Raw genomic sequence first — 23350 nt, 5'->3', positions numbered from 1 at the left:
CTCTCATTGACTATCACTCAGGCTGCCGGCACACACTGACTTCGATCCATTGATTTCAGAGCAGCCGCAGTGGTCTTCCTGTTACATATCGTCGGTGCAAGTGCCCCAATTTTGACTACATAGGGGGTCGGGAACCATACTGCTCAGGAGTTCAGACTCACTCAGACTGGTGCGTCTACACGATGACTCAGGCCTAGCCGCCACTTGACAGCTTTTGTTGAATCTTGATATCATTCAGTATTCAGACATCACGTTGCGGGTTCTCATCGCATTGGAGTGCATAATGCAGTACAAGTCCTTGAACGTGCGGGTCACAGCGTGTGGATTTCTGGCAGACCAAACTTAGAAATCACTGATGGTCTTGCAACTAGGAAATGACGACCACTGCGCACTGCAAATAGTCCGTTACAGTGCTGCAAGGCTCAGAATAACGGGTTCGTTAAGCTTGCCAGAATCTTGGCCTTATGTCGAACCCTGATCGAAGTGGACGCTCTTCTTGCATGAGGGACGACGTCCCCTGCCTCCGCTTGGCCTCCGCACAAGCGTGCGCGCGCGCACTGCCGATCGATGCGGGAAGCGAAGGCAAACATGAGTTCACAGCAGGACAAAGTCGGTGACATGAGAGCAACATGACTGGAAAGACGGGCTTGTCATTGTCAATTTTGATTCAAAAGCAATTGGCATATTGCGACGTTGGAGAGCTTATCCGCGCAAAAGAAGGCAGAAGGGCAGGCCCTATCAGGACTCGAACCTGAGTTAGCGGAAGAGTTACGCAATCTCAGAATCCGCTGTGATAACCACTACACTATAGAGCCGTGGTACAACCCGTATTAAGGCAATGTTCCATAATCTCTCGCTGTAGCCTCGGAAAGGAGGAAGATTCCACGTATGGAAGGAGTTGCCGCTTTTGGGAGGGAGCTCCATGCTCAATTGGGCAAGTGCTGCTTTATTAGGCGCTGGCGTCACCCAACCGCGTCCACCATAACCACGTTACTACAGTCATTAACCCACTGGTGGGTCAGTATCGTCTGATGGGCCACCTTCCCTATTGGGTAGGAATCTGTAACGCTCGCACAACCGGTTAAGGCAAGTGGTGGCGCAACGGGTCAGAGCGTGCAACGGGCCGGACAGTTAATTAGACTGTATTGGTCTCCGAAGGCTTGCTACCCCTTCGTAGTCTACTCGGTCTGTCTTATATACATAAACGAATGTGAAGTTTTCAAGCACGCAATCCGTGCGTAAGGATCGTGTGCTGCATGGCCTGGAATCGGTGGGGAGTTTAGGATGCAACGCTTTAGGAAGGTGGACGAATAAGGAAAGTGTGGCGGTCCCCGAACCGGGCCGCTACATACGCCCTCCAGCGCCTGCGCGATCGTAGGTGCTCCTACTGCTAACTCAGTCCTTCTTCGACTTCTGCTTCCTCACCGACTCCCTCGTCTTCCCGCGGTTCTCGCGCTCGTCCTCGTCGTAGTCCTGGATCGAATCTGGGTCGAACTCCTTCTCAACATCCTTCATCGTCACATCATCGTCCCCAGCGGTCTTCTTCTCGGCGACGGTCTGCGACGTCTTCCTCAACGTCGCACCTCGTGGCAAGTTACGACCGACAAGCGACACGGAAGAGGATGAGGCCTGTGGCAACGGAGGTGGATCGAGCTGGGGAGACGGAGGACTCTCGATGTCGGAAGTATGGGCTGAGGCCGGCGGCGCGGTGCTCTCGGAGCGGGACATAGACGGTCCCGCAATAGCTTTTGGTACGTCGCGTTTCTTCGTGATCCCCCCGTCCATCACTGTTTTATGCCCTCCATGCCGTCCTCCGCCCGGGCGACCGCCCGAGCTGCCTGCAGCACCGAATAAGCTGCCGAGGCTGGCCTTCTCGCGGCTAGCCTGGTACCGTTCCGCACGCTTCCGTTCGATGAAGCTCTTCTTGCGCATGGTCTGCTCGATGAACTCGTCCGACAGGTGAGCGTACTTCTTCATGTGTCGGTCGTCGTCTTTGATACTAGGAACAGCGGGTTCCTGCGGGCTAGGAGCGAGGGCATCGAGTGGGATGGGTTTCCCGCGCACGGTAATGCTGCCCGACTTGGGCTCGTACGTCGAGAACTGATACTGGCATTCAGCATCCCGGTTCCATCCTCGTGCGAAGGAGAAGTACCCGCCCGGCACGACAAGGGTAACGCCGTCAGCGTCTCCTTCGGCGAAGCGTGCGCGGAGCTTCCGATCGAATTCGCCATATGCGCGAAGTAAGACCGGAGGGTAGGAGTACTCCACTCCTGAGGGTCCGTCGCGGAGCAGTCCGGTGAGTCCGTCTTCAAGACGCTGGAAGAACGCGTGGTCTGTGCGCGGCATGCTGTTGATTTCGGCGCTGACGTGCTTGAGTAGTCCGGCAAGGAATTCGTCGAAGGTAGCGGGGAGAGAGAGATCGAGAGGGAGGATAGGAGACGAGTCGCACTCGGACTTTCGAGTCCTGCGGCGGTTTCGTCGTCTCCTCCGGTGAGTTCTTATACCTGTAGGATTTACCCCTGTAAGGCTCAGACTGCCAATGTACACCTGCGGGTCCTCCGGGGGTTGCCCCGTACCCGCTCCGAGCTGTGTTACATCCGCGCATCCTAATAGTTCAAGGTACTCCTCGACGGCTCCTAAGTGTCGGATGGCTGTATATGGTACCCAGGTGCGGTCTCCAGATTTCCATTCCGCCTCGAACAGGGCGGTCATCCCTTCTCCCGAGTGGCTTACAATCTTCTCGATCGCCCACTCATTGTCCCGATCGTCCAGCTCAGCCACTTGGCTGTCCAGCCGGCCCGGGAACAAACGGTCGTCGTTTGGCTCGTGAACACGAAGCAACGATGAATGAAATACATCGTGGACTCCTCGCTGCTTTAGGTTACGAGATAATTCAACCTGGTAAGAGTTGTTCCTGTAGTCTCTAAGTATGGAGTAAGGTCCAATATACTTAAGGGCTAGTTTGCGAGCTAATCCTCGCGGTAAGGAGATGTTCTTTGTAGATATATATACGAGATCTCCTTCCACAAAGGGAGCCGGGCGACGCCTTCTATTAGCGTCGCGCGTCTGCTTAACTCGCGCAGCGATAATACAATCGTGAGCGGTCATAACCGCGTGCTTCATCCGCTGAGCGTAGACTCTAACTGACGGATATTCATCCTTTCCAGCATCTTCCCAGATCATGGAACGGGGCATCCGCCCTGAATTCAGGAAGAACGGGGCGTACCCTGTGCTCTCCGATCTGGCCAGATTGAGTGCAAACTCAATGCCCGGTAATCTCGAGACCCAGTCTTTCTGACTAGGTGATACGCATTGCCGAAGCATTTGCGTGATCGTTCGATTGGCGCGTTCGGTAGAACCGTCTGACTGAGGGTGGTAAGCACTGGACATATGTAATTCCACACCAACAAGATTGTGTAAGTGCTTCCAAAACTGGCTCGTGAACAGTACATCCCGATCGCTCACAATGGCTTTAGGCATACCATGTAGCTTGTAGACTTGCGAGAAGACTAACTCGGCGACTTGTTTCGCCGTGTAATTAGTCCTACTCGGAATGAGGTGCACCATCCCGGTGAGTAGATCGATTACCGTGGTAATCGCGTCGTAAGTACCGTCTCGATCCTTAGATTCGGGCATCGGTCCCACGAAGTCAATACCGATGGCTTCCCAGGGTGAGCTAGCCACTGGTAAAGGATTCAGTAGCCCATAGGGCTTCTGATTGGAGGGCTTACTGCGCTTGCACGTCATGCAGGTGTCGCAGTATGTCTGTACATCGCGTCCCATAGTCTTCCACCAGACTTGGTCCCGAAGGTAACCCAATGTTTTCATCGCCCCAAGATGGGCTAACAGCGAGTGCGCATGCCGGATAACCATTTCCCGCACGCTGCGTTTATTCAACAGTATATTCGGTACGCAAAGTCGGCTTGTGCCTTTCTCCTTTAGGTAGATCAAACCGTCGCTGACATCGAAGTTCTTGTAGTGCTTCGGATTACGCAGGATGTCAGTGAAGAACACGTCCTCATGGTAGCGATCCTTCACTTCCCGCGCAACGTTCACGCCCTCCTGCTCATAGACCATGTGGTCCAGGAGGCCGACGTGTTCTATTGGTTCCTCAAGACCGTCTGCAGGCGCTGTCTCCTCAAGTGGAGTGCCTTCTAGCTCTTCGGACACGGTTGCCCGTCCCAGGTGAGTGGCTTCTTTGTCTAACCTGGTCGTCATATCTGACCCCGTCTGATTCGACGCCGGGTTCCCGCCCTCCTGTCGTCCTGCACGAGGCCCGTGCAGGGTGACACGCCTAATTCTCTGCGCGAACTCCTTCGCAGTCTCTGGTCGCCCCGTCTCCGCGGGCGGGACTTCCTTGCGCATGCGCGGTCTACTAGCACCGCCCGGTCGCGGCACCATACTCGGCGACGCGCGACCAGCTGGCCCAGTCCGTGATGGCTGTGGCTCGGGCAGGATGCGAGACTTCTCGGGCGGCACCCGCCGTACGCGAGACTTCTCGAGCTGCGCCGACTGTACGCGCGAGCCTTCGCCGGCCTCGCCTTGCGTCCGGGAGCGCGCGACTCAGCCGCTGGTACTGCCTCCGGCATTGCCCTCGCAGGCTGGTTCGCTTTCGTAGCGCCAGTACTCGACCTCGTCCTTACCGCCATGGCCTCCAGCCCGGTGAAGACCGGCTTGGAGATATCGACCACGGCGAGTTGGGCGGCCACAGGCGCCGTCTCATCGTGCTGAGTGAACTCGGAGGGTGCCCTAACGGTACCAGGTGTGTCATTCGAGTACAGACGCGACAACGCATCTGCTAACACGTTCTCGACGCCAGGAACGTACTCAATATCGAAGTTGAACTCGGCCAACTTTTCAATCCATCGAGCTTGTCTACCAGAAAGGTTCTTCTGGTTCCAAAGGTGAGTTAACCCCTTGTGATCTGTGATCCAAGTGAATTCACACCCTTGCAAGATGTCCCGATGCCGTAGCATCGCTTCGACACCGGCAAGCATTTCGATTTCATGTACAGCATAGTTCGACTGGGCAGACGACAGCTTCGCCGAGAAGAACGCGGCGATACGTGCTTTACGCCAGTCCGCGCCCTGGCAAACGACACCGGCGATCCCGCCATGCGACCCATCAGTCACCAACCAGATGGGGTCAGCCGACGGGGAGTAGTCCAGTGGTACCCGGTGGTGCTCTCGATGAGCATGTACGAGTCGTCTAATCTCGTCAAATGCGCGCTGGTGAGTAAAGTCCCATTTGAAACTCGAGTCAGACCCAATCAGAGACGTCAGGATACCCATGGGTATCCTGATCGTTGCGATATCATCGGCGAGATATCCCACCGAACCCAGGAACCCGCGCAGGAGTTCCTTGTTCGTTGGGATCTTCCAGTTCGAGATGGAGTCCACCTTATCGGGATCCATTCGGATGCCCTCGCCGTCGACGATACGTCCTAGAATCTTCGCTTCGCTGCAGAAATACTTCTGCTTCTCGGCACTAAGGTAGAACTTCTGTTCTCTGAGTACATCAATGACTAATTTGACATGACTCAGATGCTCTTCAATCGAGTCGGAGTAAATGACGATGTCATCTAGGTAGACATCCATGAACTTGCCGATGTACGACCCGTACACATGGTTCATGAGTGATTGGTACGTCGCCACGGCATTGCAATCCCCTTGTTGTAGTACGAGGCTCACCATGTTCCCGTCAGGAGAAGCCATGGCTGTCCGGTCGACATGTGCAGGTTCAACCCTGATTTGTTCGTACGCGTCCTTTCCGTCAATCATCGACCGGTAGCGTCGACGCGATACGCGGCGCAAGATGCCTTCCATGTCCGGTAGCGGAGAAGGTACTTTCCGTGTATTCTTGTTCCGCTGACGCAGATCGATCACCGTCCGCAACCTAGGCGGTACACCGTTCTTGCCAGTACCGGGCTTCGTTAGTAACAGCATGGGTGATGTGTTACGAGCGTTAGTCATGCGCCAACGTCCTGTAATGAGGTAAGCCTGTCGCTTCTCGTTCCACAAGGGTCGTAACGCCTCAGGGCACTTGGAGGGACATCAGGAAACCGTGCACTTTCTGACGATCTGAACATCTGAGAGCACGTGCTCAGATAGCCTCAGAACACCAGGACACCTCAAATGTCACACAAATTCAGACAGCATCATTTGGCACCAGAGACTGTCAGACGGTCTCAGATTCTCAGACATGAACAATACAATAAAGCTAGACTATACATTCGTGTGAATGGTAATCTCCATACCTGTTGATATAGAACGATTCAAACGCATCTAAGCTATACGAAAAATGGAAAGTGAGAGGCATGAATGTGTCCCTAAACACTGGCATGAGATGGACGGCGCGGAAGATACTATCTAGGTGTACTATCGATGATGCCTGCTGTCCCTGAATAATCTCAGGCTGAACGACGTACATACCAGTCACATCATCTGGCTGATCTGTAACGTCAAACCAATCGATCAGTGCACATTGGTATCGCTCTCCACGGTAAGGAATGACCATGAGCCCTGTCACCCGCGCCACAGCCATGCCCTGCATTCCGGGCGTGTTTGCGTCAATGCTGACAAGTACCGTATCATAGCGGGAGTGGCCGCGGTATGACGGATTGGAGCGAATTAGTTCCCGGTGCATGCCGCGATTACCGGAAAGTTCGCTCGGCGCAGAGAACGTCGCATGCGCGGTCCGAAATACGGCGACCTTCCCAAAGAACTGGGGACACTCCGGCAGTTCTACCTCACTCGAGTTGACCTCGTCTGTGTCGCAGAGCTGATCGAAGAGGAATCGCCGGATCAACTCTAGCAAGTCGGGCTGCTGGTATTCCGCAGCAAGGTCCTCGACAGCGCGCATATAGACTGAGAAACACAAGATTACCAACGGCGAAACAAGAGATAACGTAGGTGTTGAGACACACCTTGTCGGCTTGGAAGCTCCACGATAGCCTCTGCAGATCCATCGACGTCCGCCACCTCATCCTCAGGTTCGTCAATAGCCTCCGCATCGATGTCAGCCTCCATAGTGAAAAGCCCCAAGTTCATAGCGTCCGCCAGGACATCACCGTCGAGCATTTGTCGGCTCTGGAAGATTGCCCGTGCCGCGCTGAGCTTGTCTAGCCGTTGGTTGGTACGGAGCATTTCTGACAATGGGTTGTTCCGGCTTGAGCGTCGCCATGGCTCTTTGACGGCACGAATGTGTTTCGATTCTGTAATTGATGAGCAGACGCCATTTGGGGAACCAAAGAGCCGAATGCCGGTGATGTAATGGACAAGGGCATGTTGCCGCGGGAGTGAGAACCCCTCAGGGCGTACACCAACGGTCTCGAAGATGGTACGATATCGGTGAAAGCGGCCCAAAGCCTCTTGCATGGCCGCCAGTGAGTGGTCATCATGAGCGGATCGTCGAGCCAGATAACAGAAGTCGAGGTACGCTGCAAAGCAGCGGACCACGTCGTCAGGCACGTGCCCCTCTATCGCGGGGAGGTAAACCTGTGCATCCGTCTTTACTTTGAGAAGGAATGAAATGTCTAACATCGCACGCACCTTCATCAGTGCTTTGGAGTCGTTTCCGGTCCATTGTTTGAAGTTCCGGCCTTCAGGGAACCGTCGAAGTCCAGGGAATTGAGGTGCAGCGGCGATTCTGCATATGTCGTGTATCAGTATTGTGACTGATACGGCACACTCGTACACCTTACCTTCGATCGATGTCGTCCATTCGTCGACGTGCTTCGGGCTTTGAATGTACAAGATAGAGGTACTTCTCTACCCACTCGACGAGATGATCTTTAAAAGTACCCTTGATGAGCTGATGGAGCAGGTCGGGCGTGAGAAGTTCGTAGATGTCGGCGCGGGGGAAATATGTTGTGAACGGCTTGAAAGAGCCGTCTGTGTGTGAGCATGGTATGGGAGTGATCAACGTTCGACATACAATGACATTCACATCAACTCCCCATGTGATCCAGATCAATTCGGCATCGAACGTGCCAGCGAGATGCTCAGTATGTTCGCGACAGCGTGGCTCTCCTCCACCCATGTTCAGTTTGTCTGGTGGAAGGAGACATCTAGTAACGAGTCAGCATTTGTACACAGAGGTTAAGTAAGTACAAACTTCGGGCACCATCCACTCACTATTCCGGACAGAACAACCTGTTCGGGGTAGTCCGCGATGAACGGCCCGAGATCATATATGACACGTCGGAAGTGTCCGTCAGGGCAGCGAACGACATCGTAGGTCTGCATGTAAGGCTGAAGGCTTGAGAGGATGTGCGCGAGTGACGCGTGATACAACTGCTTGCGAAACGTTCGAAACTCATCTGTCTCGGCTTCGCCTCGCGCCGCTGTAATGCTGACAATCAGCTCATGGTGAGATACTGTCAGGGAGATTGAGACATACCCTTAGGGATCGCCAAGAACGCAACCGGAATGATTGCATCCTTGTGTGCACGCCTCACCGAATTGTGTACATTACCAATAGACATATACACAGGATGAAATTCTTGCCCGCCCGTCCCAACGGACACCGTTGTCTTGTCGGCGCCAAGGATGACAGTTGTAAGCATTGATCCGTGAGTGAGAGGGTCCTGTGCGATTGTCGTCTGTCAAGACGATCGTCAGCTGCGGCTACCGAGCGAACACAAGAACCCGGCGTACTGCTTGTCTGTATGCAAATTCACCCGACATCATGTTGGAGAACCGCGTCACTCCGGGTGCGGTGTATTCTTGGTAGGGTGTCGTGTCGAACATCCCGTCAAAGCCTTCGTTTCCGATCATATTGTGAGCAACCTGTCGGACGTTACGGTTGTGCACAACGTAGTCGGCTCGCTTCCAAGAGGGCGACTCCGGAGTGACTTCACCTGTATAGCGGATGGTGAATGACTCCCACGGTGCATCGCCGTACGGAATCGCATCGATCGTAGAGTACAGCTCCTCCGCGTCTTCAAAAGGCGGCTCGCCACCACCTTGAGATACATTGTATGCTGCAACATTCCTCAGTAGCTCGTTCACGTCACCGTACGATGCCTGGATCTTTTTGAAGACCAGTTCTGCAAATTGGAACGCCGCGCGATTCTCGAAAGGGTTGTAGGAGGTGACCGGTATTCGTGGTGGAGGAGGTGTTCCTGGAGGAAGGAATGTGCCATCGCAATCGCAAGGTCGGCCTATATCAATCAGAATGAGAATTGTATCATAGCATGAGTACGTACCGTTCAAATGCGGGTGGTAATGGAAGGTGGATCGTGGCGCAATCAGACCGGGATGTCTGTGTTCGCGCGTCGTGTGGGTTCTCAATCTGCTGTGGGAGTCGAATGTTGCGTTGCAGTCGATGCACCAGAAAGAGCGTGGTCGAGGCATTATAGATGGGATAAGTAAGTTACAGATTAAGAGATGCAAGTCAGGGATGAAGTCGTGCGCGGCTAGTAGGCTACACAAACAAACTGCACACAAACCGCACACAAACAACGTTGTATGCGCACCTTTGTCCACTATACACGCGTGGCGCGTCTTCTTTGTCCTGGCTTCCTGCTTTACTATCCCATCTCCTACTGGCACTCTCCGAACGCCCAATCTCCTTCGGGTGAATCTATCTGTCCTCCAAACAGCTGCCGGATGCCCCCTTCGGTCCGGGCACGAGAGTCGAGGTCGACGGATACCGATGACGAGCTTGACGACACGCATGCCAAGGATCCTGAAACGATGCCTTCAGCAGATGAAATAGAGGACATTGAGGAGCTGCCATCTGAGAACGAAAAGCCACGCCGCTATGCGACTCGTGCGACGAACGACCCACACCCTGGCCGTACATCAGGCCTCGCCAAGAAGACACAAGCCGAAATCAGTAGGGATGCGAAGCGAAAGCGCGACGACAAGAAAGCTGAGTACCTTCGCAAGGAGGCTGAGCTAGAGCAGCGGAGGCTTGAGATGAACGAGCACATGAAGAAGCTGGCCGAGCTTGAGCGCGATCTCAAGGCAAGCCGAGGGAAGACCACCATGGAGAAGCTGCTGGAGGACGAGGAGATGTTAGAAGTGGATGCAGTTGAGGGTGAGTGATAACCTACATTACTCCAAGACTGGCTCTCACTGCTCTGTCGCACATAGACCGAGACGTCATGGCGCAAATGTCCTCCAAATCGGACGAAGGTGAAGACGCCGACGTTGAAGACCGCGAGCTACAAAGCTTCTGCAATACGGATGAGGATGCTTCATCACAATCAGCAGACGGGGCTAGTTCCGACGACAGGGTACCTACCGGCGCGAAGAGGAAGTCCAGTGGGTTGAAGGTAAGTTGGCATCATCATGATGTGTATGGAACGAACCTAATCCGTGTTCATGCCCCTTTACAGGCCCCTAAGCAGAAGAAGAAGAAGAAGACAGCCAAGGAGGTCCGGGATGGGGTGTTGGCTGATGTCGAGAAAGCGAAGAAGAAGTTGAGTGCGCCGGAGGTCGCTGAGCAGTCATCCACACGGTGCGTTCATTGAGAGATAAGATCTGATTAAGATCTGATCATACTGTTATCGCTGGCCGGACAGTCGTTCCAAGGCGACCTCCAAGTCGACGGCCAAGTCAACGCCTACCTCTACCTCTAAGTCAAAATCTACTGGTGCTGCTACAGCGAAGTCTTCGACGTCCTCTTCCAGAGCTACTTCCATTTCTGTCGAGCCAATCATGGGATTGAAGGCTGATTGGCAATCCGCCGTCTCGCGCCGTTCGCAAACCCCAGCAGCCAAGTCCCAAGCCGGTCCTTCCATGCGAGTTGGATCACCCGCGGTACCGTCATCCAGTCAGGGCACCCCCGCACCAAAGAATTCGGCTGCAGCTCATCGCGCAGCGAACGCCAAACGTACCCGGCGCACAAACTCGATCGAGTACATCGGCGGGTTCACCGATGACGATGTGACAGTCAGCCTACCTACCGCGCGACGTGGCTCCACCCAGCTCGCGCAGGTTGTTTCGAGTAGGGAACGGGATGAGAGCGAAGAGCAGGATGCAGAGCCTGAGGGGACGAAGAAGAAACGACGGGCAAAGGGCACTGTTTCGGAGGAGAAGTCGCTTGCGGTAAATTCCTTGCCTCTGTTCATCCGCCCACACTGGAAGACAGTCTATCTTCCTACGATGCTTCAACTAATTGGTGAAACCGAACACCCTTGGGTGTACGCGAGGGGCAAAACCTCCTCCAATGGCGACGACAATCTCCTTATCACCCTCGTGCAGAAACTGTTGGACTCGTTCTGGCCGAAGGAACATTACAACGTCACTGGAAGAGACAAGATATTTAAGATTGTGAGGATGATTCTTAGTCTGTGTCTGACTCTCCTGACACGAAGCATAGGCACGTCAGGCAGTGATCGACTGGCGTGGCCGCTTTGCCACGCGGATCAAGACAGCCGTCAAGCAAGAGCTCACCAAGCGGGGCTCAGCTGCAAACATCCGCGCATTCGTGGAGAGCGCGCTGTCGCGCAGCACTGGGCTGGCGTTCTGGGCGACGTACGACGCCGATGTGGGTTGACTCCAGCCTCCAGCAGATGCCCGGCGGCCTGACTAACACCTTGCATCAATCTTCGCAGACCGATACTGCAAGCGGCGCGCTACAATCCCCATACGTGCTGAAGTCATTCGCAACACATCTCGCTGCGATACAAGGCAGTCGCATCAAGCCCCACGAAACAAAGCCGGCCCGTGGTGCGCTCGCACTTGCGGCAACTGCGGTAACTGAACCTCAATCCCTTGCCGCTGTATGATTGAATCCTGATAGATAACCTACAGGTACAGTATGTCTTCGCTACGTGGAAAACAGGCGCTCTCAACAAGGCCCTGAGCTTCAGCGGCGATACCTATGGCCCTGTCACGGAGTACTGGCACACGAAGTCAGTTGCGAAGATGATCGCCCGCGGCAAGTACAATCGGTGTGTTGACTTGGCCACTCCACATATTGAGGCGTCGTGGATGCCACGCACGGTAGACGATGACGATGATATCTCTGTCTGCGATCCCGAGACCGATCCCGAGGACAACGTTCGATAGCATATGATGTACAATCCCCATGTCCCGTTTATCCTCCACATACACTACATACTGCACGACCCTTCTTCAACAGTTGGGTTGATATCTATGCTATTTCTGGTACTCATCTACTGGTAGCTGAACAATGCATTTCTGATTTCTGAAGTTTCTGAAACCGTCACTGGTGCGATCTGAGTGCTTCTGAGTACTCTGTGATCTTCTGAGTTGTCTGAACACGTCTGGAATCATCTGAAAATATATCTCTGACAGGCAAAATCCTTAATTTTTCGGCTTGTTGAGAACTGAACATATGAGTGCTACTGACGCATTCTGGACCATTCTGAAGGTCTCTGAATCCCCTGACAGGGCCCTCAGAGACTTTGCACGGAATCCTGATGGACGCCAGGAGTACACCTTATCCTCATCAATTAATGGGATGGAGTGATTGATCGCTCGCAACGGCGGCAATGGTGAGTCCATCGCATTAGTGCTGATGTCCTTCGCGTATTCACGCAACTGCGCGCGATACCGTTCCAGGTCGTCGTCGCCCATACGTGTGGCTTGCGATTCAAGTACCCGAAGACGCTTCCCCTCAATGGGTAACGACACGGCACTCCCGATCACCACCGAAGTGGGATTGAGCCCAATAGTGACGCGGTGCTGAAATAAGAAGGGAGTCCCCAATATCATATCGTAGTTGAGGATATTCATCACGTCGAAATATCGCGCTTCGCTGACGTTCTGATATTCGAGCTTAGCAACACAACCAAGATTGATCTTGGCACGAGATCCCTGTACTGCCATCTGTACAGGCAATGGTACGTCAAGCTCAAACGACTTGAGCTTTAACTGATGTACGAGTTTTGTAGATACGAAGTCCGACAGGGAGCCCGAGTCGAGCAGGGCTCTGACAGGATTCCCGTTGATTGTCACGACCACTACGGCGGGATCGGGCATAATTCTATTGAGGGCGCGTGGTTCTGCAGCATTACGCTGTAGATACTCAGGTGAGTCGTTCTTACTCACCCGTACGGCGAAGCACTCAATTGCAGCGCGGACCTCGTTCGACCGGCAACCTGCGCTCACAGGGTTGGCCGGTCGCAGCTGAAAAAACGAGTCGAGCTCGCCCTCCAGATCGCCTATGTCGAAGGAGGGAGGCCTTAGCTCACGACGTAGCGACTGTGCGTACCAGTTCGGTAAGTCAAGGTACGCGTTATCAAGGATCTTGTTAGGTATTAACAGCACGAATGCGAGGTACAGATCCTGTAGTTCGACATGATCGTCAAGCTGCTTTGTGACAAAGCGTGTCCTCCCAGGCCAGGCGTCGGCTTCTTCGTCGGGCGTAGGGATGTGCCTCGACAGCACGTCCTGTACCTCCGCAGCGAGCGCATGACCGAGAGGGATCTCAGGTATTTCACCATAATCGAGATCATTGCCGAGGAATTCATCAAGCCAAGGGAAACACCATCCGCAGATGTCGGATTCAGGATCGCGTATGTAAGTGACTGCGATCTCTCGGCTTGCTTCGTCATACACCACAGTATACTGACGCTCGGAAGTCCTGATGACCAGTAGGTTCTGATCATCCTCAGGCCTATCAGGGTACAGCTCAGAGAATACTCGATTGAGTATCCGGGCTGCATTTGACGCATACGCGTCGCCAAAGTGGTGGCCATACGAGCCCTCAAGTCTCACGGGAGGTAGATACGTTTTCTCATACTCGTCATCATAAGGGATGAGCTCATCCTCCTCCTCTGACTCGTTGTCCTCGGGGCCTTCGACCTTCGAAACCTCAACGTGTTCAACCTCGCTGTCTGCACAAGAGTAGTATACTGAAGTGCTCGAAGAGACCGACAAGACCTCGTCGTTGTCAGATAGGTATGATACCGTTTGTAACCCGGGCATCGAGTCGCCGTGACTCACGCTAGAACCACTGTCCCAGTCGTATTCATGGGAGCTCTCTGACGACGAGTAGGACCCGGCCGACTCGCTTGAGGAGTCGGATACAGTCTGGAGGCTTGGCATAGAGCCGCAGCTCGCCACTGAAGTGATTTCGTCCATATCAACGTCAATATACGCTGACATTAACGTGCCAGTGACGCCGGACTCAGAGGCCAGTTCACGCAGCTCCGCTGATGAACCCAACCCTGGGGTGATACCATAGGCGGGCACACCAGGCGGTCTACCTTTCTTCGTGGATTGTACATAGCCAAGGTTTGGGCAGTTGCGCGAGACATGCCCAATCTCATGGCAATTGAAGCAACGCCCCTCCGCGACGTGTCTCTCCTTCTCCTTATCGGAGAGCCGTGGAGAGGTAGGGCTCCTTTGCTGTACTGTGGTACGACTGACTGGCTTGCTGGTGGGGGTCACAGCAGCAGCGGAGCTGCTGCCGGTAATACGTCCTCCTCCTTTCGCATAGCCCTGGAATCTCCGGCTGTCCTTCCTGGTACGGAATCCCCGCTGGTCCCCATTACCGTTCCCGCCAGCACCCGAACCCGAGGCTGTCCTGGGTTGAGTGTTCGTATCCCCCTTACGAGGGCGCACCGACTTGAGAGCACCGGAACGAGCTCTGTGAACAACCTCGCTCAAGAGCGCGGCGTCGGTGACTTCGGACCAGGAGGATTGGAAGGGAGTTAGCTCCCTAAAGTAGAGATCTCCCTGTATACCAGGCTTGAAGCCTTTCCATAGTCTGTTAACCCTCTCGCTGGGCGAGAGAATGCCAACGAGTTGTACCGTTTCCTCAAATTCGTGAATATATTCCTGAACGGTGCGGTGGCCTTGCTCAAGGTTATCAAGTTTGTCCAGCATCCTACGACGGTAATCGTGGTCGAAGCAATGGTTGAACAGCCCCGTAAAGAACCGAGTCATTGTCCATGAATCCGGCTTATCCCCAGATACCTTGTGTATGAAGAAACGATATGCCTTCCCAGTGAGGAAGTTTGACGCTGTCGAAGCATACATCGAAGGCTTAACGTCATACCCGTCTAGGTATTCTTTCGTTTGTCTGACATATTTGTGAAATGCTTCAGCATCTTCTCGTCCATCATATATTTCAGGGTTGACCGGCTTAAGCATAGGTTTCCGTGCCCTATGCTTCTTAGTAGCACTAATGACCCTGTCCGACATCGAGTTCGAGGATTCATCATCCTTAGCCTCGGGGAGATGACCTCGAGGATCCTCGCTTTCTGAAGACGAGCTCGATGAGCTCGATGAACTGCTATCGTCTGGAGGTCCTCCACCTGGCAGGTGTGTATTCAGTACCTGTCCCAGATAACTACTAGGCTCTAGCTGGTCAGCAGGGTACATCGACCCTCGCTTTTCCTTGGCCTTAGATTTCTTCTTCTTATGAAGCTTAGCTGCACCAGTGCTCACACTGTCTTTTACGTGTTCAGTCTCAGTAGCACTAGGCTTCCTTAAATTTTCATTTAGAGCTTGTTCTACCTGAGCTACTCTAGCGACCTGGGACGCTGCGAAGCGTTCCATCGCCTTACCCATTTGGTCTAGATGGCGCTCTAGGGCCGCCATGCGCTCGTCACGCTCGTCTGAGCCATAACGCACCTGCTCCCGAGGTGCCGGAGCTTCTCCGGCCTGGGCGGCCTTCTCTTCGAGGTTACGGTAATCCCAACGTTTACCGTTGTTGAGTCCTTCGTAGACCTTCCCCGTCCGCCGGAGTTCCGCGGTGGGGTAATAACCAGAGTCCTCCGACTCGGAGGGTGTCTGACCTTCCGTAGTCTCGGTGCCCTCTGCGGTTCCGGACGCCGTGAACTGGCTAGCATCGGGGGTGCGTGCCAGCTGCTCGGCGACCCACGCGTCCTCTTCGACTTGACGAAGGTGCTGTAGCCGAGCCAACTCCTGGCGCTCGTACTCCCTGCGCATACGCTCGTGGTATTCAGCGCGCTCTTTAGGCGTCATGTTCTGCTCTGCCATGTAGACAGAGGCCAGAACTTCTTCCGATACGCTCGCCCCGCGAATTCTCCTGCGGGGGATCGGGTTCGGGCTCGCGCGCGATGCGTCGTGCGAGTGTTTTCCGTTGCGTCCAACGGGGTACCAGACTCCTCCCGAGCCTGGTTCTTGTTTGATGGGAGAGGGAGAGTTCAGAACCAGAGAAGCGCGAGCTATGCTCGGCGTCCTCTCCGGTTCGATATCTAGCGCACGTGGCGACAAGACCTCCTCCTGAGCTGCTTGGCTGCGGGAGGGATTACGCGGAGATGCGGCGCGGTCCGAAGACCCACGCGGCAGAGATCCGGGGATACTCGGAGGTGCAGTACGTTCGAACGAAGCGTACTGCAGAGATCCGGGGGCTGAGCGAATGCTCGTGAGGTCCGAGATAAATCCCGGACCGTCTGCCACAGCGGAAGATTCAGTGTTCTCTATGTGACCGGAAGGGAACTCACCGGGTACCATGTTCCCCGCCCGTCCTGCGCGAGAGCGGAAGTCGTATCGACGACGAGGTGCCATGAGTAAGCTTGATTACTCGTGGGGCTTTTCGAAGGGTGTCGGCTCTTTTGGGAGCAGACGAAGTTGCCAGAGTCGGAGGTCGAGTTGATCAGACTCGAAGATACCAGACGCGGCGACGAGAGTAAAGATAGAAGCGAGAGGGGTTGGAGTAAGAGTCGAGTGACTGTCAAAAAGTGTAACGCTCGCACAACCGGTTAAGGCAAGTGGTGGCGCAACGGGTCAGAGCGTGCAACGGGCCGGACAGTTAATTAGACTGTATTGGTCTCCGAAGGCTTGCTACCCCTTCGTAGTCTACTCGGTCTGTCTTATATACATAAACGAATGTGAAGTTTTCAAGCACGCAATCCGTGCGTAAGGATCGTGTGCTGCATGGCCTGGAATCGGTGGGGAGTTTAGGATGCAACGCTTTAGGAAGGTGGACGAATAAGGAAAGTGTGGCGGTCCCCGAACCGGGCCGCTACAGAATCCGGGCGAGAGCGCGCTTAGAAGTGGAGCAATTGTTTGCAGTTGCCCAATATAGCTCCAAAAGTTGCTGGATTGGGAAGGTGGCCCATCAGACGATACTGACCCACCGGTGGGTTAATGACTGTAATAGTAATACGAACGTATCGACCAGTAAGTTATGTGCCATACGCAGTCTGGAAATTGCAAAAGCACTCTCGCCACCTGCCATCTCACTAGGTGATGGTAAAAGCCGATGGTTTTACCATCAGTGCCTCTGTGACAGGCTGCGGTGCAGGTACACTCTGAATCAAGAGATCTTCAATTCGTGTACTCTCGCTGTGATACTAGACCTCGTCGATGAACGCGCCCGGGGTCCAATGGTCAGCGCTGTATATAATCTCCAGCATGCAGACAAGTATCTCAGACTGCCGCGACGCCAAGGGTCGACACCAGAGGGGCTGCACATGCATCCAAGCGGTGAATGCATGCCTATGGTAAATTACCATGCATGAAAACGTGCATGTACCGTATATGTCGCACGTCCGGCGATTCCGCTTGGCAAGAAACCCATTCATCAAAAGCGAAAGATCTCCGCAACAGGTAGAACACCTGTCGTATAACTCCAACGTGCGGGACGTCCACTCCTAGAGTCATTGCCACTGGAGTTAAGGCACGCGCGACGTGTGCGACATTCCATCCGTAGTGCAGCAATCAGTGCCGACGTCCGTGTTGGCTTTACCGAGAGGGTCTTCCGATAGTTCGTCGCGTGCGAGCTGCGCGAAGATATGATACGGCAAATAAGACGTGTACACGCACAACGCACCATTGTGTCATGGGTATATAACCTTGCCACCATGTCCATATCCAAGGCGATGTTTGGCGTGCTGTTCGAGCCCTACATGCAAGGTGATGAACAACAAGCAGTACGCGCCAAGGGGCCGATATGGTTGCCAGTATAACTAGGCTAGGAAAGGGCGTGTCCACATGCCTTGTACGTGATTCAGTGAATGGGGGTAATAAAGTGACAGCATTATACAAATTATATACTTCTAGGGATATGCGCAGATAGAACAGGTCAACTCGACTTCTCTGAACCAGGTGGTGGTGACGACGAAGGAGGCTCCGGCGTTGACGGTGTTTCCGCCGCCTTCGTCTCGGCTTCTATACGCTCCCGTGCGCGGACAACTTTTGATTGGATGTAATGTGACCATGCAGGTTGTGGTGGTGCCTTCTGGCCTGCTTGAGGTTTCGGTGGTGGCGGTGGAGGCGAGTTCGCTTTGAATAGATGCTCATATCGCTGATCGACACATGTGAGGCACAACGTCCGCTTCGAGAGGTATGGCACGCACCTCCAGTACTTTCTCCATCACCTCACTCTTGTTTACATTCAAGACCAAGTGCGCCTCTTCCAGCGTCATCCGGTGCTCTCGCGTCAGCTTGTCTGTTATTGACCCTGACGTAGCATTCCCGACACCTGCAGCGTCGCCACCTATTGCAGCCTGCGGTCTGTGCTTGGCATCTTTACAAATATGAGCTTTGCAGTATTGCTGCACGGACGACTGTGCGTACTTTTAATTGCTTGTCTACCCGCCGCTGCGAATGCCTTGCCGAATATCTGGGCACCTGCAATAGCAATTTGCACGATGACCTTTGGTGACGACTGGATCCCACCGTATCAGTAGCATAAGCAGCCTTGCACATCAAAGCATACCATCTATGAAACCCAATGCGTATGGTCAAGGGACGGAGAGGCGGGGTTGACAAGACGTGGTCGTGGACAGGCGGCGCGTCGCGGGATCTCGGTCCTGACGCGGACGCGAGACCTGCGGCAGCTCGCCCGAAGCGCGACTCACGTGGCTACGACTTCACAAATTTTGCCCGCGTACAACCGCGCCGGCGCGCAACACTCTGAAAGCGCAAGTCCTGGGCTGCCATTACCTCTGAACCACTCTCACTGATGACTATGTCACAAATATTGGAGACAAAGGCGAAGAAACGCAAACACGCAGTCGCCGATATCGGGCAGGAGGCCGAACCGTCCACCAAGCGACATAAGAAAGAGAAGGACAAGTCGAAGAAGAGGGACAAGGGCAAAGGACGTGCGACCGAAGAGTTTCGCGTTGTACGTGCAACAATGTACATCTCGATACCTCCTGTGTTCGCCAACAACCTTCGCTCGGGCGCCGAGGAGATGTTGGACTCACTGCTCATGAGGTGTGTTATACCATTACTTCGTGCGAGTACCTCGAATAAATGAAAAGGTTCCTGTGCGCTTGCATAGGTTCATCCCAGCTTTCCAAGGAGTAATGCTTGCGCACGATAATATGGAGTTCCTGAGCTCGACTGCGATCGTCAAAGCGGATTGTCCATTCGCGAATTGCCAAGTTGCATTCGATGCCACAGTGTGGAGCCCACAAATCGGGATGAAGCTTGGTGAGTGACATTGTATGGTCCGCGTCACGACTCTAGCAGACTTTGCTTCTAGTCGGCAAGGTCAACTTGTGCTCCCCGGACCACGTCGCTCTGCTCGTACACCGTACATTCAACGTTTCGATACCCCGGCATCACATACCAACCGACCAATGGGAGTTTGAGTACGGGCCTGCAGAAAACGACCCGGAGTTCGGTGCCGAGCCAGCACAAGACGCTATCAACGATACAAACGGCGGTGCAGCCAGCATGGACAGCGGTGGTCGATGGGTGCATAGCACCACGATGTCCAAACTTGGGGAGGAAGACGGGTTCATCGAGTTTACAGTGGTCGGGTACGTTGCGTCAACTTCGATAGCATAGCACACACTGATTTCGCGTACTAGCCTCACGATAGCAAACCAAATGCTCTCTCTCGTCGGCTCAATACAACCGGATCCGTTCTCTCCTGACCACCAGCCTGCTTTACCGACACAGACCGCATCCAGTTCCCGCGAAGTCTCTCGAGTGCTCGCTGGTCCTCTCGAGGATGATGTCGCTGTGGCTGAGCTCGATCTCGACGAAGGTCTGGGCACCGACGAAGAGGACACCTTTGGCATGCTCGGTCGACTGGGTGACGAGGCTGCGGCACGTGAGGCGGAGGAGAGGGAAAAGGAGAAACAAGCAGCGAAGCGTGAGAGGAAACGGAAGCGGAGAGAGGACGCGGGACTAGCGGACGATGCACCGGATAAGCCGTCCACAGGAAAGTCCAAGAGGAAGAAGACTTCGTAGTCATATCCAATATTTGTGCGCTGCTTCCCTCTGTTGTGTTTATCTTGTCCTGGTATCCTTGTGCACGTCAAGCACTGACCTCTCCGTCATGGTCTCATCCTCGATGCCGATCTGAAGGCAAAGGAAGACATGGACGCTCATTGCAGGTATTCTGGCGCACATGCGTAGAAAATACCTACCTTAGGAGCTCAGCTGCTCATGGACATGCAATTACCGCCGACGCATTACGTTGGGCTAACCATGAGCTTATACTTAGGAAAATATGACACTCGGCTAAATTTTTATGCTACTCCGTTCCTGTGAGTCTGTCCTCCGCAGCTTGAGCGTGTACAGGACTAACCTTATCAAGCACATAAACGTAACTCAGTGTGAGTGCAGAGTGTGCTTTAGTCGCGATGCATCGGTGTTCTTCACTTTCGAGTCTCAGACGCATGCCCATTGATCCTCGAATCTACCCACGGATCCAGAAATATGCATTCAGAGTGCTTCCTGCTCCAAGTGCCTTCCATAGCGGTGGCCGACCATTGCGCACACCGCAGTCGGACTCAACAGTGGGCGCTCGACGGTGTCTTGGTCGACCATCAAAGTGCAGACGCACGGTCCGTGAGCTGCCGCTTCAAGCTCAAGTCCCACTGTGGATGGTCGCACCCAACAGTACGCAGTCTACATCAACAACCGCGGCATTTGCGCGACATGCGCCGAACATATTATGCGCGTAGACGCTCCTTCGGCATTCATCGGGTACGCCTTCCTGAATCCTGTACGACTGACTGAATCCTATCTGTGCAGTGTACTGTCAGGACCAGGTCCGACTCATCTGTCATGGGCGAAGATACCAGCGCAATTGGGCGCAGCTGGCGCTCAACGTTCAACGCTCAACGGCTTGGCACCCTTCATCGAACAAGGTTACCTCTCACGCCGTCGGAGGCTCTGATTCTAGTCTCGTCACTAGCTACTACAGGCTCATGATGGTCCTGGGCGAACTCCATGCTTCTGTATTCCTCCGTGACCATTTGCGTCGATCCGCTCATCTACAATATTACATCACCGTGCAATCAAGGCGCGCCTCTGGGATAGTCGGCGCATCTCAAAGGCATGATCGCACTAGACTCCGCGCTCAGATGATGGGACGCTGTGCCGCAATGTGCGCCAAAATCCGTATCAAGATGGGGTCTCATCGGCGAAATGCTGTTTCTTGAGACCCCGTAGGCGATAGGCGCCGCGCAGTCTGCGGATGTTTGGCGGATGTAGAGAGTTTTAGCAGCAACTTCGGAAGTTTGCGCCACGGCTGCACCACCAATTCAGTCCTCGCCCGGATCAGTTCCTCTGCGCGACGGTCGAGTTTGACCTCCCTACTCAAACACCCTTGTAACAGGCCTTTCCAGCCGGCAATTCGGATCACTAGACATGATCAGAGATACTCACAGGGTATTTTCTCCATGTATAAGCCGGACAAGCGTCTCCCTGGTACGGTTCCCCTCTACCCTCCCCTTCCCCTTCTTTACCTTGCCGCCATTTTGCCGACAGCCCAGGGCCGGTGATGCAACAGGTCTCCGATCACTGCCGTTCACGTTCAGGCTCCCTCGACTCACCAAGTGCCGACAATGTCGACGACTATTTGTTACCACAAGCGACACGACCAGGCTTTGAAAAGAGGCCCCCGTACACGAGACGGCGACATCTCCGCTTCGCATTACTGGCACTTCTGCTCCTCGTCTCTGTAGTCCTTGTATGGATCTGGTTGTTTCTCAAGGGTCGCGTCGGCATAGCCGAGCCCATTCTGCGTGTACTAGCAAAGGAGTCTGGGCTTCCGCCGTTGTACTCCGAGTACCATCAGCTAGAGCTCAGCCTACCTCAGCACAACGTCGACGCGCAGTCATCCGATGGGCAAGGGGTGAAGTATCTGTGGGTCGCAAACCATATACGAGGTACGCGTCGTACAATGTTGCGTTCTTTATCGCCTCACCGGTGACCATGTTCTTTTAGGCAATGGCTGGGGCAATGCGATGCAAGACCTACTCCTTAATGCCTATCTGGCTTACCGGGCTAATCGGTCGTACGTGAATATCCTTCGTCTCTCTCCCTGACCAGTTGGCTGATATACTCCTAGCTTCGTCTTCAATAATTACACATGGGAAGAGGGTGTTTCAGACTACTCGCTCTACAACTTTAGACCTATCCCTTCACGGATACCTTTGACTGCATTGATCCAAGGTACGCAATACAGTCCGTCGACGTTACAACATATCAACCATCGATGTTACAGGGCCTATCGTCGGTGCTCCTTTCGCGGCACATCCCGAGAGCCCGCGAGCTGTCATGAAGGAGTTTTGGGACAAAGTCTGTCCCAACCCAACGGTCATCCGAAACGACGACGTCCTCGCTATGATGGACAACGATAAGGAATCCACAGCTTCCTCAACGCTCCAGAAATGGCTCGAGGTACTGGGTGCGATTGAAGACCCGTGTGTGGAGGTCGCACAAGATCCGCGGCAGATCTTCGACATATGGTATGTGCATTTATAAATCATGTGAGCAAGCTCATGACGTCAGGAGGCTAGGATTCTTCAGGATGCGAACCGTCTGCTGGACGAATGGCCCGCGTTCTCACAGTCGCCCGTTATGACTGAATTTGGGTGGTCGCCTCTGGTGGAGCTGGCGTTCGATATGAACCGCGAGATGATCGCGCCGACGACCGTTCTGCAACCGTACCTATCCTCGACCTCGCCTAGCGTCATGAAGAGCTCCGAGAGATACGCCAACTTGCCGGGGCTTCTGGCCGTGCATATCAGGCGCGGAGATTTCGTGCGGCACTGCAGACGGCTCACCGAGTGGCAGGCCAAGTTCATTGGCTATAATGCCTTCCCAACGTTTCCCGACAAGTTATCTGTACCTGGAGACACGCCGCCAACGACACGGGCGGAGATGTATCGACTGCATTGCTTCCCCGAAATCCAAGAGATCGTGCAGAAGATTGAGGAAGTGAGGCGTTCCGATGCTGGCCGGGGGATCGAGAACATCTACATCATGACGAACGGTCCGACGCCCTGGATAGCCGATCTTAAGCAAGCACTACTGGACTCGTTCGAGTGGAAGAGGATCACCAGCGGTAGGGACATCCTAGTGAATCATGAGCAGGAATACGTGAAGCAAGCGGTCGACATGCTCATTGGGCAGAGAGCACAGGTCTTTATTGGCAATGGGGTGCGTGGCAAGTCTCAAGTGCTAGAGCAGTACTCACGTTG

The 23350-nt window shown here is 54.1% G+C and overlaps 7 protein-coding genes and 1 non-coding gene across 8 annotated transcripts; 4 read left to right on the top strand and 4 right to left on the bottom strand.

The window, feature by feature from the left end:
* Positions 1-730: 730 nt before the first annotated feature.
* C8Q71DRAFT_t43 lies at positions 731-815 on the bottom strand. The gene has a single exon. It is a non-coding gene; the product is annotated as a tRNA-Gln (tRNA).
* A 5404-nt stretch (positions 816-6219) lies between these two features.
* Positions 6220-9680, bottom strand: C8Q71DRAFT_795564 (uncharacterized protein; the record flags this gene model as incomplete). The annotated part of the gene is made up of 9 exons (XM_047925615.1): positions 6220-6866; positions 6926-7496; positions 7551-7647; positions 7703-7878; positions 7936-8068; positions 8116-8344; positions 8401-8602; positions 8658-9163; positions 9479-9680. The coding sequence occupies 9 exons, from the start codon at positions 9678-9680 to the stop codon at positions 6220-6222; spliced, it is 2763 nt and encodes a 920-aa protein (XP_047781042.1).
* Positions 9681-9698: 18 nt separating this feature from the next.
* On the top strand, positions 9699-12023 carry C8Q71DRAFT_722259 (uncharacterized protein; the record flags this gene model as incomplete). The annotated part of the gene is made up of 7 exons (XM_047921515.1): positions 9699-10044; positions 10101-10282; positions 10346-10467; positions 10532-11282; positions 11332-11499; positions 11567-11707; positions 11766-12023. The coding sequence occupies 7 exons, from the start codon at positions 9699-9701 to the stop codon at positions 12021-12023; spliced, it is 1968 nt and encodes a 655-aa protein (XP_047781041.1).
* Positions 12024-12281: 258 nt separating this feature from the next.
* Positions 12282-16720, bottom strand: C8Q71DRAFT_894680 (uncharacterized protein; the record flags this gene model as incomplete). Its single annotated transcript, XM_047928720.1, has 1 exon — positions 12282-16720. The coding sequence occupies exon 1, from the start codon at positions 16458-16460 to the stop codon at positions 12282-12284; it is 4179 nt and encodes a 1392-aa protein (XP_047781040.1). The 5' UTR covers positions 16461-16720.
* Positions 16721-17872: 1152 nt separating this feature from the next.
* C8Q71DRAFT_505045 (uncharacterized protein) lies at positions 17873-18703 on the bottom strand. The gene is made up of 4 exons (XM_047919006.1): positions 18616-18703; positions 18474-18564; positions 18254-18423; positions 17873-18201 (listed from the first exon to the last, which is right to left on the bottom strand). Exons 1-4 carry the CDS (start codon positions 18616-18618, stop codon positions 17980-17982), a joined length of 486 nt encoding a protein of 161 aa, XP_047781039.1. The 5' UTR covers positions 18619-18703; the 3' UTR covers positions 17873-17979.
* Positions 18704-18770: 67 nt separating this feature from the next.
* Positions 18771-20369, top strand: C8Q71DRAFT_504957 (uncharacterized protein). Its single transcript, XM_047919005.1, has 4 exons — positions 18771-19118; positions 19186-19337; positions 19390-19669; positions 19721-20369. The coding sequence occupies exons 1-4, from the start codon at positions 18862-18864 to the stop codon at positions 20103-20105; spliced, it is 1074 nt and encodes a 357-aa protein (XP_047781038.1). The 5' UTR covers positions 18771-18861; the 3' UTR covers positions 20106-20369.
* On the top strand, positions 20317-21475 carry C8Q71DRAFT_504950 (uncharacterized protein). The gene is made up of 3 exons (XM_047919004.1): positions 20317-20404; positions 20455-20846; positions 20906-21475. Exons 2-3 carry the CDS (start codon positions 20577-20579, stop codon positions 21302-21304), a joined length of 669 nt encoding a protein of 222 aa, XP_047781037.1. The 5' UTR covers positions 20317-20404; positions 20455-20576; the 3' UTR covers positions 21305-21475.
* C8Q71DRAFT_894660 (uncharacterized protein) lies at positions 21416-23315 on the top strand (the record flags this gene model as incomplete). Its single annotated transcript, XM_047928719.1, has 5 exons — positions 21416-22033; positions 22092-22161; positions 22216-22319; positions 22372-22615; positions 22667-23315. Coding segments are annotated over exons 1-5 (1455 nt in total), but the record flags the coding sequence as incomplete, so codon positions are not given.
* Between the last annotated feature and the right edge of the window lie 35 nt (positions 23316-23350).

The sequence above is a fragment of the Rhodofomes roseus genome, assembly GCF_022264815.1.
Source record: "Rhodofomes roseus strain CIRM-BRFM 1785 chromosome Unknown C8Q71scaffold_6, whole genome shotgun sequence".
In the NCBI taxonomy this organism is placed as follows: Eukaryota; Fungi; Basidiomycota; class Agaricomycetes; order Polyporales; family Fomitopsidaceae; genus Rhodofomes; species Rhodofomes roseus.
This window is presented reverse-complemented; position numbering and strand designations above follow the sequence as displayed.